Source organism: Glycine max, chromosome 3 (assembly GCF_000004515.6).
Source record: "Glycine max cultivar Williams 82 chromosome 3, Glycine_max_v4.0, whole genome shotgun sequence".
NCBI lineage: Eukaryota > Viridiplantae > Streptophyta > Magnoliopsida > Fabales > Fabaceae > Glycine > Glycine max.
The window spans coordinates 6,304,381-6,319,791 of NC_016090.4; the positions used below are offsets into that span (position 1 = coordinate 6,304,381).

At 32.2% G+C, this 15,411-nt stretch overlaps 2 protein-coding genes across 2 annotated transcripts in view; one reads left to right on the forward strand and one right to left on the reverse strand.

Moving 5' to 3' along the window:
• The window catches only part of LOC106798041 (disease resistance protein RPV1), a 22,877-nt gene extending 9,209 nt beyond the window's left edge, over window positions 1–13,668 (reverse strand). Inside the window, 3 exon segments of the mRNA XM_041014467.1 lie at window positions 12,599–13,013; window positions 13,016–13,194; window positions 13,370–13,668. Coding sequence (XP_040870401.1) covers window positions 12,599–13,013; window positions 13,016–13,151 — 551 coding nt within the window. The 5' untranslated portion in view covers window positions 13,152–13,194; window positions 13,370–13,668.
• On the forward strand, window positions 4,207–5,919 carry LOC121174675 (RNA helicase aquarius). Its single transcript, XM_041014469.1, has 3 exons — window positions 4,207–4,563; window positions 4,688–4,951; window positions 5,703–5,919. Exons 1-3 carry the CDS (start codon window positions 4,396–4,398, stop codon window positions 5,799–5,801), a joined length of 531 nt encoding a protein of 176 aa, XP_040870403.1. The 5' UTR covers window positions 4,207–4,395; the 3' UTR covers window positions 5,802–5,919.
• Window positions 13,669–15,411: the final 1,743 nt, after the last annotated feature.

Genomic DNA, 15,411 nt, shown 5'->3' on the forward strand with positions numbered 1-15,411 from the left:
GAAGAGCTTTTTCATAACTCCCCTTTTGATGTCGTACATCTGTGGGATTTACATGGTAGAAAACAGGTATCACAGTTTGTCCATATGTCTCCCTGCACTCAATTATTTTCACAAGTTCTTCTAGACACCAACGCGAAGAGGAGTAGTTTCCAGAGAATATGGTCAAGGAAATCAATGATCCTTGAATTGCTCCAACAAGTGATGGCCATATTTCATCTCCCTTCTCAAGTTTATCATCTATGAAGGCATGTATCTGCTTTTGATGAAAAGCCTCAGTCAAATAACCAAGAAAACCGTGACGGATGTCCTCCCCCCTGAAGCTAACAAAAACATCATACTTTATTTGAGGACTATTATCTGATATTTCACCCGTCAATCCCGAGATAAGCATGAGATCACAAAGAAGAAGAACAACATATTTTATTTGAGAAGCTCCGGAAGAAGAATATGCCATTGAATCTGATCACAAACTGTATCTGGCTCGTTCTTGTTTTGATCTGCAAAAGAATGTCACAATATTATTAAAGGGAGCACAATATGCTATTGAAAAAGAACGACTAGTATGTACTCAAATAAGAAATTTTATCTTATTATTAGATCTTTTTCCATTTCATTCTTCTACGCCTTATGTTTGATCCAAATTGAAAATATCACTGTAAAGCAATTACTTACCTCTCGAATGATTTTACCCAACTGATGTTTTGGCATACGAGGGATCAGATTTTTAACTAAAGCTTACATGTGTAAAGCCATAACCTGCCGAGACCTGCAATTTAAAGTTCCAAAATTAACACATTGTATAGGGGTACCCAAAAAATAGCAGCATATAAAATTTTTTAATTTCATTAAATCCAAAGTATTTAAAAAGTTATTAAGTCATTACTACTTCGGATCACTTATTTCTTATAAAAAATATTTTTTTTTAATTTCATTACAATCCAAACTTGTATTGTAGTACAGTGGCTGAGGTCCTTCTCGTACAAAAATTAAAATAAAAAAGGCATGTTACTGTTTTGATATATCTGTATGAAAACTATGCATCTTCCAAGTATGAATGGGGAAATTGATAATTGGCAACAACTTGAAAGAACATTAAATTTGGAATTGATGTTACGTAACCCTATTTAAATTCTTGGAAATTTACAACCATTCGTTGGTATATATGGTTTCACTTTCTTCCACGTGCGTCTCAACTCTCAATTATCTTAATTTATTGAAAATTTATGACGGTGAACTGTACTTGAAATTTAAAAATATTTTTGAAGACCTTATCTTTTGATAATGATGATGTCTTATTTATTTGTCTTTATGTGGATGACCTTATCTTTTGATAATGATGATGTCTTATTTATTTGTCTTTATGTGGATGACCTTATCTTTACCGGCAATAACCCAAATTTGTTTGAAGACTTCAAGGAGTCCATGTCTCGTGAATTTGATATGACAAATATAGGACTTATGTCATATTACTTGGGAATGGAAGTGAAGCAAACGGAGAATGGTATCTTTGTCTCACAAGAAAGGTACACAAAAGAAGTGTTGAAGAAATTTAATATGCTTGATTGCAATCCTGTGAACACACCTATGGAAGGTGGCTTGAAGTTATCAAAGTTTGATGAAGGACAGAAGGTAGACTCCACGATCTTCAAGAGTCTTGTGGGGAGTTTAAGGTATCTAACCAATACAAGGTCCGATATTCTATATGCGGTGGGAGTTGTGTGTCGCTTTACGAAGGCTCCTACCTCTCCTCATCTAAAAGCCGCAAAAAGAATTCTTCGTTACTTGAAAGGTACAATTGATTTTGGATTGTTTTATTCTCCCTCCAATAACTATAAGCTTGTGGGATTTTGTGATAGTGATTTTGCCGGAGATGTTGATGATAGAAAAAGTACTACCGGATTTGTATTTTTTATGGGTGATTGTGTTTTTACATGGAGTTCTAAGAAACAAGGCATTGTGACACTTTTTACTTGTGAAGCCGAGTATGTAGCTGCAACTTCTTGCACATGTCATGCCATTTGGCTAAGAAGATTGTTGGAGGAACTTCAGTTGCTGCAAAAGGAAAGCACAAAGATCTATGTTGATAATAGATCTGCACAAGAGCTTGCAAAGAATTCGGTGTTCCATGAACGAAGTAAGCATATAGATACAAGGTATCATTTCATTAGAGAGTGCATTACAAAGAAAGAAGTAGAATTGACTCATGTGAAAACTCAAGATCAAGTTGCGGATATTTTCACCAAGCCTCTCAAATTTGAAGATTTTCGAGGATTGCGAGCAAGACTTGGTGTGCAGAAGAATTTTCCAATTAAGGGAGGATGTTAGATATTGATTAGAAAAATAATAATAACAAGTTTTATGAGCCTTAAATTGTGGAAGATAAAAGTTGTAAGGTTGTAAGTTACAAAGTCTTGAATAAGCAATTATGTGAGCATTTAGTATTCTTGAATAAGCAAATTATGTGAGTGGTCACTCTATTTTAATATAAATAGGGGATCATACTTTTGTATTTTGTGTGCCAAATGAAATAAAATCTTCTTCTTCTTCTAACAATGTTTTTAACAAATTTAGATCCCTCAACTACAGTTGAAGTGATGTTCGTGAGAAACCTCATAGAAGAATTTCTGGAGTTCTTAATTTGTTAAGAAGTTTTAATCTTTAATACAATCTATAAATGTTTTCCCCTACAACAAAATATTTTTACTTGAAAGTAGTTAGCTGAACTTCTTTTGTTTTTGTTGTCTTTCTTTTCTTTTTAGATCCTGGATTCACAGGTATTTCCCCTGAAACAATTATCTGGTGAGGACGATGAACTTATTGATGCTACTGGTTTGGGGCTAGTTAATGATGCCTGTGTCCTGTACTGTGAGAGGTTTATGGAATTTCTAATTGACCTCTTGAGTCAATTGACAACGAGGAGGTATTCTGTTATGACTATCTGCAATCTCTCTCATTTAAGGGTTAAGTTATTTTGTTTAATACTATGTATTGTATGTTTTAGTTTTATGCATATTTTTATTTTGCAAGTGTTATTAATGATGACCATGTTGCTTCCATATTTTAAATTGGGAAATTTTTATTCTTTCCTAGCAATTATGGTTGAACTGAAAAATCATCCATGTGGTAAGTTATATATAGGACCACGTCAAAGCTATTAGTGGAAGGGTGAATCAGGATGGCAGTGCTGTCTGTCAACGTCACCCAACTGCGATCCACTCACTTATAGAATAGAATGAGCCAAACAACAACGATGACGCGTTCAAACTTTTATTTAAATTAAATCAGCAATGAATATTATTAAAGGAAAACGCGTTCAAACTATTATTATATCCAGTAGTAATAGTAATACCCATTCTATTCTGGTCCCTCCACAAGCTCCCATACTTTTCCTTACTCCACCAGTGCTATTATTTAATTTAATTTAATTACATAGGTCTTAGAGTGGAAGAAGTTTAACGGGTAACAATATAAAATCAACATTTATTTTCTACTTTCAATTTTTACAATATTAACTAACTAGCTATAACTATTCTTTCCCTTAAATAGTTTCAAATAAAAAGGAAATGAACTAGTAACCAGTAAAGCTTTCATAGAATGAAATACAATAGCAGTTACTTGCAAAGAAGGAAAGTTAAGTGGCTTGTTTTAAACAAAATTTACCTTTTAATTTATTTAATCAATTTTTTAAACTAGACTATAATTTATTTAATTAAATTAGATATGTTTGGTAAATATTTTTTTCCCTAACTTATAATGTTTTTTAAATGTTATTTGAGGTTGTGTTTGAACCCAGTTCTTTTATCAATATTTTAAGATGTATTTTTATTTATCATTTCTTTTCATGTTATATTATTTATTTTAACAAAATATAGTTTTTAAAATCATATTATTTATTTTCATTACAACAGTATTTGATAAAATATTTATTTGATGTCAGATAACTTTATTATCATATATAGTCATTGCACAAGATCCTTTAATTAATATAATATTCAATGATAAGTGAATAGTCGTGACATGGACAACAGAATTCATGAACATACTCTTTAATTCATTAACATTCTTGGAATAATATAATTGGCTAGATTTTAAAGATTCCTTATGAATGATTTTGAGGAAGGAAACCTTATGAATGATTTTTCTGTTACTATGTATTGTATGAGGAAGGAAACCTTATGAATGATTTTTCTGGAAAGATAAAACGTGATGAGTGAAAGCCACCAAAGGGGAACTGAGAACAGTAACTGTGGCTTTGGATACAGCTCAATACCACATGGATGTAAGTAATATTGCCGAAAAAGGGGCAGAAGATGTTTATGGTACATTTAATGTGTTGATGAGGAGGAAGCCAAAAGAAAACAATTTTGAAGCCATCCTAGAATCAATAAGGGATTAATGAATGAATACTGTATTGTTCCCAAGTGGTTGGAAAACATTTTTCTTGGTTATGGGGATCCTTCAGCTGCACAGTGGACTAATATGCCTGATATATTGGAGACAGTAGATTTCAAAGACACTTTTGTTGATGCTGGTCACTTAAAAGAAAGTTTTTTGGATTATGAGGTTAGTATTTCATTTTCAAATTCATAGAAGTTATTGTTGCATGGTTGTGATTGATGTCTTCCATTATGAATTAGTGTATGAAACTAAGGTATTGATGTGACTTTCCTCTCACTGTATTCTTCAGGTGTCTTTTGTTAATCCTGATGGCTCAGGAAATTTGAATCCAAGGCCTCCTTTTAAGATCAAGCTTCCCCGAACACTCAAACCAAACAATGGTGCTCTTACTGGGCATGCAATATCTAATTCTGGTGCAACAAATGAAATCAATGTGGTTGATGCTAATTATCAGAAAGAAGCACTAATTATTGAGACATATACTCCTCCAGATCCTGGCCCCTATCCTCAAGATCAGCCTAAACAAAATTCAGTTCGATTTACTCCCACCCAGGTGAATTCAGCTCTTGATCTCAATCATATACTGTCACTTTCATGCATAATGATTTTTCTTTTAATCTTTCTCTGCCCCCCTGCTTTCCTCACAATAGTTGAATCTGAGTATTTGACCAAAATCCAATTGATTCATATGGCTAAATTGATGCATGTGGAATGCAAAAATACAATGCTTGTGTTTCTTGATCCAGTACATATTAAGTATGTAGTGTAGTTAGCATCACAAGTCATGTCCTATTTCCCTTTGTACTGTCGCCTCGTCAGTAATATGAAATGGATGATCAGTGTGCCATGATATATTTTAAAAGTTTTGACAAGAATAAGGAGTCCATGATTTTGTGACAATGTAGATTCATGTTACCCTTAAATTTGTTAACGAATAGGATTGTGTTTACCATTACTTGTTGATGTTTTGCTGATGGTTGTTTTAAAGAAATTTCCATTGTTGATATGCAAAGAAATTGGAAAGTTCTTTTTGGCCACGTTGGCTTTCTGTTTTCTTTGTACTTTCTGTCAGTGGGTGCAGTTGAGGAGAGCAAGGAAAAAAGCACTTGGTTCACACATTTTAAAAAATTTTGAGGCCTTCCTGTTCTTCCTTTCTCTCTAGCTGCAGTTCAACTGCAGGTGATCAAAATCCCCCATATATACTTCCCCACATGTACTTTATGTCTTTATCCTCTTATTTATATTTCCTATCTATGAGTATTGGATAAATATTAATAATAGTGTGAAATGTTCCTATCAAGCAGGTTGAAGCAATCATCTCTGGCATTCAGCCTGGTCTAACTATGGTTGTGGGGCCACCTGGTACAGGAAAGACTGATCAACAAAGTGTAATTAGGAACTAGTTTTATTATTATTATATGACATTTACCTATAGAAGACCGTAGGTACAAGTAAATTGATTTTTACCTACCGTTAGAGATTATAGGTATAAATTAATATCTTTTACCTACACATTTGAAATAGTAGGTGTTAACTATAGTGATAGTTAAATTTGACTGTAGGTAAAAATATATCCGTAGTAAAGCCTATAGTGACAGACTATTAGTTGTCACTATATACCCCCTCAAAGTTGACGTAAAAAATGTCTGTAGGACAAAGTCCTTTATACATCTACCTACGGATTTTGGACTTCTAGTGATAGATTTTGACTGTAGGTAAAAGTCATTTTTCTTGTAGTAATTTATTAAATTGTAGCCTGGTTTGTGCAATCTAAACCTTAGCGTGAGCCAATTGCAGGTTGACTAATATTTGAAAGTAATATCCGGCAAAAACAATCTAGATAATATAGGTTGAGTCTTTTCTTAGAGTGTTTAACTTTTTGAGTTTCATATCTTTTTTCTTAAAAAAGAAACTTAGCTAAACACTATTTCAAGAAAGCAAATTTTGATCAAGTTAATAGGGAGAGCGACCTTTTTCAAAAAATAAAAATAAAAAAAAAAATAGGGAGAGCTTTTTTTTCTATAGCTATAGGAAGCTTATTCGTTGAATCCTATCTTAGAATCCCAACTCGACCAACAGAATATTTTCTTTTGAGTTTTCTACTGGCTTTTCATTTTGAATGATTCACTAGCTTTCTCATTAAATAATTAAAACAATTTTAATTTATCTTAAATAATGCTAATTTATTTTGAGGGCTTAATTTATTTTTAAATTATTTATTTTAAATATTTAAACATTTTTTTTAAATTTTAATTACATGAAATAAAAAATGCTAGTAAAATGAGTAACTATACATATAGTTAAATTAAGTATTCATATTATACATATTTATCTCTTTAAATTTAATTTTTAAATTTTAATTTGTAGTGAAGTTTTCGAATTTTAATTACAACAATATATTTATTTAATAGTTATTGTTAAATTTTTTTATTGAATTTTAATGATATGGACATTATCAAAATTTCTTAAATAAATCATTTTTTATCTTCCCAAACTATTAAAAAACAATAATTTTTTGTAATTATTACTTAAACTTATTTAATTAATATTATATATGCTAAATATGTATATATCATATCTAGAATTAAATTCATTAATTAAATTTTTTAAATTCATTCATTCCATGGAAAGGATGTTAGTAAAATGAGAAAATAGTATAGTTAAATAAAATTTTGGTATTTTAAAATATTTAAATTTGTGTTCTTTAAATTTAATTGAGATTTTCAGTTATATTAATTTTTAATATATTTTAAGATTTTAAATTCTCAATTACAACAATATGTTTATGAAATACTTTTTGGAATTATTTTAATTATATTGACATTATTGAAATTTATTTAAATAAATCATTGATATCTTCTAAAATGTTGTTGAACTATAATATAGAAGTTTTAAATATTTTAACTTTTGTAATTTTAAACTTAAATTTATTTAATTGATACAATAAATAATAAAATAATTGTAAATAAATATATTTTTCAATTAAAAAAATTATTGTTGAAATTTTTAAATGTGTATCATTAAATATTTTTATGTACTTTTGCTATCATTAAATTAATTTTACGTTATATTTTTCATCTGTATCAATATAAACATCCACTAAGTGAGGCATTTAGTTTTAGATAAATTTATTTTTTAATTTTTTTCACGAAACAACTTTAGCTTAAAAGAAACATTAAAATTTAAAAATAAAGAAAAATAAAAACTATCAAACAATATCTATTTTATTTTATTTCTTAATTACACTATTTATCCTCAACTTTTTACTTTTACTAAATTTTATCCCAACAAATTATTTGTGTGTAAAAGTTGATGGTAGAATTTGATAAATATAAAAACATAGGACTAAAATTTGCCAAAAATTAAAAAAAAAAATTGGGAAAAAGTAAAAAAAAAAAAAAAGAAAAAAAGTGAAACTATATGGTAAAGTTCGCAAGTTTCTTAAATATAAGGGGTAAAACGCGCAAAATTTATTTGGCGAGGTAAAATTTGCGAGAAATATAAAGTTGAGCGATAAAAAAAATATGATTAAGCTTTTATTTTTGAAGTTCTTATTTTAAGTTTTTAAATTAAAGTGATTTTATGAGAAAAAAATGTTGGCAAAAAAAATTAAAGGTTGACGCTTTTCACTATTAAGCAACTTGTGATAATTATAGCCACGAACATAACAAATAAATATAATATGTTAGAATGTAATTAAAATAGCTAGTTTTAGTGGATACACTTTAGAAATAGCTTTTTGACTCCTTCATTATAAAGGGGCTGATTTGAACAACAGAACTTGAATTCTCTCATTTTTGTGTGTGAATCTGCTATTTTCTAACAAACTGGTATCAAGAGTCAAGGTTTGAATTGTGGGATCCTTGCAACACACACGATGGGATCAATTGCGCGCGAATCTCTCAGCAAATCTTCTCGTTCTCAATGGAAAGAACTGGGATCGGTGGTGTGTGCAGATGAAGGCAATTTTGGGCTATCAAGAAGTCGTAGAAAATCGTTGAAGAATGTTATCCAACGCTCACTGAAGATTCCATAGATGCACAAAAGGCGCTTCACAAAAAAAAAAAACAAGAAGAAAGATTGCAAGGCGACCTTCCTCATTCATCAATGTGTTGATGAGGCACACTTTGAGAAGATTGCAGGCGCTGCAACTTCACAAGAAGCGTGGAAGATCCTGGAGAAATGCAATGAAGGCGCAGAGCAATTGAAGAAGGTGAGATTACAGACGATGAGGCGTCAATACGAATTGATGTAAATGGAGAATAATGAAAAGATAGCTGAATTTTTTAACAGAATCATCACTCACACGAATGCTATGAAGAATTGAGGTGAGAAAATTTCACATCAATCAATTGTAGAAAAGATTCTGAGAACACTCAATCCTAAATTCGGCCACATTGTCGTAGCCATTGAAGAATCCAAGAAGCTCGAGGAACTAAAGGTAGAAGAACGTCAAGGTTCTCTCGAGGCACATGAGCAGAGACTATTTGAAAGAGGTTCAGAGAAGCCTGATGATCATCAAGAACTACAGGCTCATACATCAAGAAGAGGAGGCCACAACCCCAAAGGAAATTTCTGAGGTCAAGGTCGTAGGAGAAATTCCAGAGGTGGCTTTGGAAGAAACATTCAAAGCCAAGATCAAGGAAAGATTGATCAAGATCAACAAGAAAGCTCCAATAGAAGAGGGAGTTTTAGTAATTGGCGAGGAGGAAAGAAAAAGGTTGTTGATAGAAAAAGAATTAAATGCTTTAATTGTAATCGGATTGGACATTTCTCCATAGAATGTGTAGCTGCACCAAGTCATACAAATCATCGAGGGAGTCAATCACATAATGATCATCAGGTATGGCCAAAGAAGAGAGTGAAGAAAACCCTGAAGAATAACCTTTGATGTTGATGATGATCACCAATCCAGAATCCCACAACAATGAAATTTGGTACATAGATTCTGGGTGCTCAAATCACATGACAGGACATCGTGATTGGCTTGTTAATTTTGATGCAAGGAAGAGCACAGTAAGGTTTGCAGACAATAGAGTCATTCGGGTTGAAAGTGTTGGGAATGTGTTAGTCACAAGGGAAGATGGAAGACAAGTAGTGATCTTAGATGTGCTCTATGTCCTTGGAATGAAGAGCAACTTGATCATTATGGGTCAGCTCTGGGAGAAAGGATTCTCAATGAATATGATTAGTGGTTTTTTGGAAATCTATGACACAACAAAGAGAATGATACTGAAAGCTCCTTTGGCCAGAAACAGGACCTTCAAGGTAAGCCTAAACACCATTGAATCTCAATGCTTCTCTGTTGCTACACTATCAGATGACTCATGGTTATGGCATCTAAGGTTAGGCCACTTAAATTTCAAAGATTTAAGCTCGTTGAGATCAAAAGATATGGTATCTGGTCTTCCCTCAATTGTGACTCCAAAGAAAATTTGTGACAACTCTTGATCAGCATGCAAGCCAGAACCTCTTTTAGTTTATACACTATGTCCAAAGCCAGTGATGTTCTACATGTTGTCTACTCAAATGTTTGTGGGCCATTTGATGTTCCATCATTGGGGGGAAATAAATATTTTGTATCATTTGTGGATGATCTTAGTAGAAAATTGTGGCTATATTTGAATAAGACTAAGAGTGAAGTGGTCAACACCTTTAAAGGATTCAAGGCTCTAGTAGAAAAACAGTCTGGGAAGTGTATTAAGATTCTGAGAACAGATGAAGGAGGAGAATTCATGGCTGGTGAACTGGAAAGCTTCTACAAGGAACATGGAATAATACATGAAATAACTACTCCCTACACTCCCTAACACAATAGGATTGCAGAAAGAAGAAATAGGACTATATTAAATATGGTAAGAAAAATGCTCATGCAAAAGAATCTTCCTCATAGCTTTTGGGTGAAGTAACCATGACTGTTGCTCATGTTCTAAACAGATGCCCTACTAAAAGGCTTGACTCAATAGTCCCATAAGAAGCATGGTCTGGTAGCAAGCCTTCTGTCAAGCATTTCAAAATCTTTGGTTCATTATGCTACAGACATATTCTAGATCAAAGGAGAAAGAAGCTTGATGACAAAAGTGAACCAATGATCTTTGTAGGTTACACAAAACAAGTTCTCTTTAGTAGAGATGTTTATTTTGATGAATCTAATTCATGGGGTGAGTCACAACCTATAACTGAAATAATTCCAAAATTGCAGTTTGAATGGGAAGAATACAACTCAGTAGGAGAAACCACTCAAGAGACAACAAATGTTGAATCTCAGGTAGTGAATAACAAACCTACAAGAAACAGAAACTTTCCATCAAAACTTTATATTATCAAGTTTATCCTGATAATGCTATCTTAGATTATGGTGATTTAGTTCAACACCTGGCACTTATGGTTGATGTGGAACCTATTAGTCTTGATGAAGCCATCATAAGCAAAGTATGGAAATCGACTATGGAAGAAGAATTGAAGAGTATTGAGAAGAATCATACCTCGGAAATGGTAGAATTACCTCAGAACAAGATTCCTATTGATATCAAATGGGTTTTTAAAGTTAAACTCAAACCAGATAGATCAGTTGCCAAGCATAAGGCTAGACTGGTAGCTAAAGGTTTCATGCAGAAGAAAAGGATAGATTACTCAGAGGTGTTTGCTCCTGTAGCTAGATTGGAAACTGTGAGGTTGATTGTAGCTTTGGCGAGTTTGAGAATTGAAAATTATGGCAGCTGGATGTTAAATCAGCTTTCCTCAATGGAACACTTGATGAGGAAGTGTTCATTGCACAACCTCCTGGATTCATAAGTAAAGGGAATGAACATAAGTTTCTGAAATTAAGGAAGGCTCTATATGGCTTGAAACAAGCACCTAGGGCTTGGAACAAAAGGATTGATACTTTCCTTCACAGTGTTGGTTTTCAGAAATGTTCAGTTGAGCATGGAGTTTATGTTAAGGCTGCAAGTTCCACTGAAATCTTTCTTATTTGCTTATATGTGGATGACCTATTGATTACTAGTAGTAGTTCAACTAGTATTGAGTTACTCAAGGAAAGCTTAAAGAAGGAATTTGAAATGACAGACTTGGGAATCCTATCATATTTTTTGGGATTAAAGTTTGCTTATACTGAAAAGGGAATCTTTATGCACCAGAAGAAGTACATTTCAGAGGTACTAAAGAAGTTTAATACAATGGAGTGTAATCCTACAGAAACTCCAGCTGAATTAAATGTGAAGCTTGTAAGAAGTGAGAATGAGGCTTCAGTTGATGGGACCTTGTTTAGGCAGATTGTTGGTAGCCTGAGGTTTATCTGTCATAGTAGACTAGAAATTGCCTTCAATGTTGGACTTGTGAATGACCCTAGAGAACCACATTTGTTAGCTGCTAATAGAATCTTGAGATATCTAAAGGGAACTCTGGGATATGGAATCATTTTTCCCCATCAAATCAAGAAGGATGGGAGTCTACACCTTGAAGCCTATTTTGATTCTGATTGGTATGGTAATTTGGTTGATAGGAGAAGCACTATGGGACAAGTCTTCCTATTGTCTGGATCTCCTATATCCTGGAGCTCAAAGAAGTAAATAGTAGTCGCACTGTCAACTTGCGAAGCAAAATACATTGCAGCATGTTCAACTGCTTGTTAGGCACTATGGTTATCTTCCTTGCTTAGTAAGTTGAAGGTGTTTGTTGGTAATTCTATTGAATTGCTTGTGGACAGTAAATCAGCTATAGCCTTAGCCAAGAATGCAATATCTCATGGTAGAATCAAACATATAGACACCAAGTTTCACTTCCTTAAGGATCAAGTGAACAAGGGTAGAGTCAAGTTGAAGCATTGTAGGACAAAAGTGCAATTGGCAGATATAATGACTAAGTCATTGAAGATTGAAAGGCTTAAGAAGTTGAGAGAGTACCTGAACGTAGTTTGTTTGTAAGCTTTTGAATCAAAGGGGGTGTTAGAATGTGATTAAAATAGCTAGTTTTAGTGGATATACTGTATAAATAGCTTTTTGACTCCTTCATTATAAAGGGGCTGATTTGAATAACAAAACTTGAATTCTCTCATTTTTGTGTGTGAATCTGCTATTTTCTAACATAATAAACTAATTTTTTTAATTACAGATATTTTTTTTCCTTATATTTGAGAGGAAGTAAACATAAACAGAGAAAAACAAAATAGAGCACTGATTATGGGCGTTGGGGAGCTTACTTGTAATCAAAAGACTTTATTCCTGATAAATCAGCAGCTTTCTTCAAAGCATGTCTCCAGTTTTGCACTGTTGTCAAATTATATTTCTTTTCATGTTCAGCAAGAGCTTTTTCATAACTCCCCTTTTGATGTCGTACATCTGTGGGATTTACATGGTAGAAAACAGGTATCACAGTTTGTCCATATGTCTCCCTGCACTCAATTATTTTCACAAGTTCTTCTAGACACCAACGCGAAGAGGAGTAGTTTCCAGAGAATATGGTCAAGGAAATCAATGATCCTTGAATTGCTCCAACAAGTGATGGCCATATTTCATCTCCCTTCTCAAGTTTATCATCTATGAAGGCATGTATCTGCTTTTGATGAAAAGCCTCAGTCAAATAACCAAGAAAACCGTGACGGATGTCCTCCCCCTGAAGCTAACAAAAACATCATACTTTATTTGAGGACTATTATCTGATATTTCACCCGTCAATCCCGAGATAAGCATGAGATCACAAAGAAGAAGAACAACATATTTTATTTGAGAAGCTCCGGAAGAAGAATATGCCATTGAATCTGATCACAAACTGTATCTGGCTCGTTCTTGTTTTGATCTGCAAAAGAATGTCACAATATTATTAAAGGGAGCACAATATGCTATTGAAAAAGAACGACTAGTATGTACTCAAATAAGAAATTTTATCTTATTATTAGATCTTTTTCCATTTCATTCTTCTACGCCTTATGTTTGATCCAAATTGAAAATATCACTGTAAAGCAATTACTTACCTCTCGAATGATTTTACCCAACTGATGTTTTGGCATACGAGGGATCAGATTTTTAACTAAAGCTTACATGTGTAAAGCCATAACCTGCCGAGACCTGCAATTTAAAGTTCCAAAATTAACACATTGTATAGGGGTACCCAAAAAATAGCAGCATATAAAATTTTTTAATTTCATTAAAATCCAAAGTATTTAAAAAGTTATTAAGTCATTACTACTTCGGATCACTTATTTCTTATAAAAAATATTTTTTTTTTTTAATTTCATTACAATCCAAACTTGTATTGTAGTACAGTGGCTGAGGTCCTTCTCGGTACAAAAATTAAAATAAAAAAGGCATGTTACTGTTTTGATATATCTGTATGAAAACTATGCATCTTCCAAGTATGAGAATGGGGAAATTGATAATTGGCAACAACTTGAAAGAACATTAAATTTGGAATTGATGTTACGTAACCCTATTTAAATTCTTGGAAATTTACAACCATTCGTTGGTATATATGGTTTCACTTTCTTCCACCTGCGTCTCAACTCTCAATTATCTTAATTTATTGAAAATTTATGACGGTTAACTGTACTTGAAATTTAAAAATATTTTTTTAGTCTTTCAATTTTGATAATTTTTTTGTCCCTAACATAATAAATTGATCACTTTATGATAATTTTTAATACTTTGTGGTGAGTATTTTTTAGTACTTTGAGACAGTTTTAAAATATAAATTCAAGTAGTTAAAATAAAAATTAATTTTTGTGTGCTAAAAATCGTAATAAAGCATGAATTTATTATCTGAAAGACTAAGAATAATTTGTCAAAATTTAGGGAAAAAAAAATTAAACATTAGATGTAACTCCTTAGACGAATCACATCGATACATCTGTGAGACTATATAATTTCATATAACTTAAAGTAATAATTAGTATTAGCTATACCAACAAGATGTATTTATTTTTTTTAATAACGTATCACATAAAAACTTAACAATTAAGCATTTTTAGCTTACCACATAAAAACTCCACAATTCTTTTGGTTTTTTTTTTTTATGAGTGAGGTACGTCCTTCAAGTTTAAGGTTATTGGTCAATCAAAACCGTGAGTGTCGGTACAAATATTCCTTAGTTATAATAAAAAAAATCTCTAGGGATATATTTATTGAATATCCATTAGTTTTCAAACCAAAAAACATGAAAACATGTATAATATCTTGTTTTTGGGTTCGCCGTAGTTTGTGGGGCACTAGCCCTACAATTAGTGTCAATCCCTATTCTCTAACGAGGAGTTTGAATGTGTTTTAGTTTTTTTTATTAATTCTTAAAAATTGAATTATAAAAATAATATTGAAAAACTATTTTTAAATCATAGAAATGATAGTAGATGTAAAAGGATAAGAGGGGGTGAATTAATTTTCCACTAACAAACTTTTAATCCCCTTCTAAATGATAGACTTAAAATGCACAAGAAGAAACAACAATCAATTTAATAATGTTCTTTAAACATGCAAGAAAAAATTAATTGCAATAAAATAAATGAGATAAGGGAAGAGAGAAATGCAAACAAGATTTATACTGGTTCGGCCACTTCTTGTGCCTACGTCCGGTCCTCAATCAATCCACTTGAGATTTTCTACTCTCTTTGTAAAAATCCTTTTACAAAGTCTGAACCACACAGGGCAACCCTTTCCTTGTGTTCAGGAATCCTTACAACTTAAGAGACCCTCAATCCCTTAATCAATCTCTTTGAATAAGAAAAAGAAGAAGAAGAATTCTCTCTTTAAGAGAAAGATATTACAATTGAATTTCCTAGATGAAGTCTTCAATAAATTTGTAAGTGTTTCCGCAAGAGTTGTTGAGAGAGCATTTGACAATGAAGTTTTCTTGAAATATCTCTCTCTTGCTTTTTGAAGTCAGACACACACATATATAGGCCCTTTGTGCCTTTTCAAAATGGTTTGCAGTGATGTGTCTTTTCAAAAAGTTTTTTCTGAAATTCTTCACTAGTAATCGATTATAGGTTTCTCGTAATTGATTACACGGTTATATTTTGAAGGG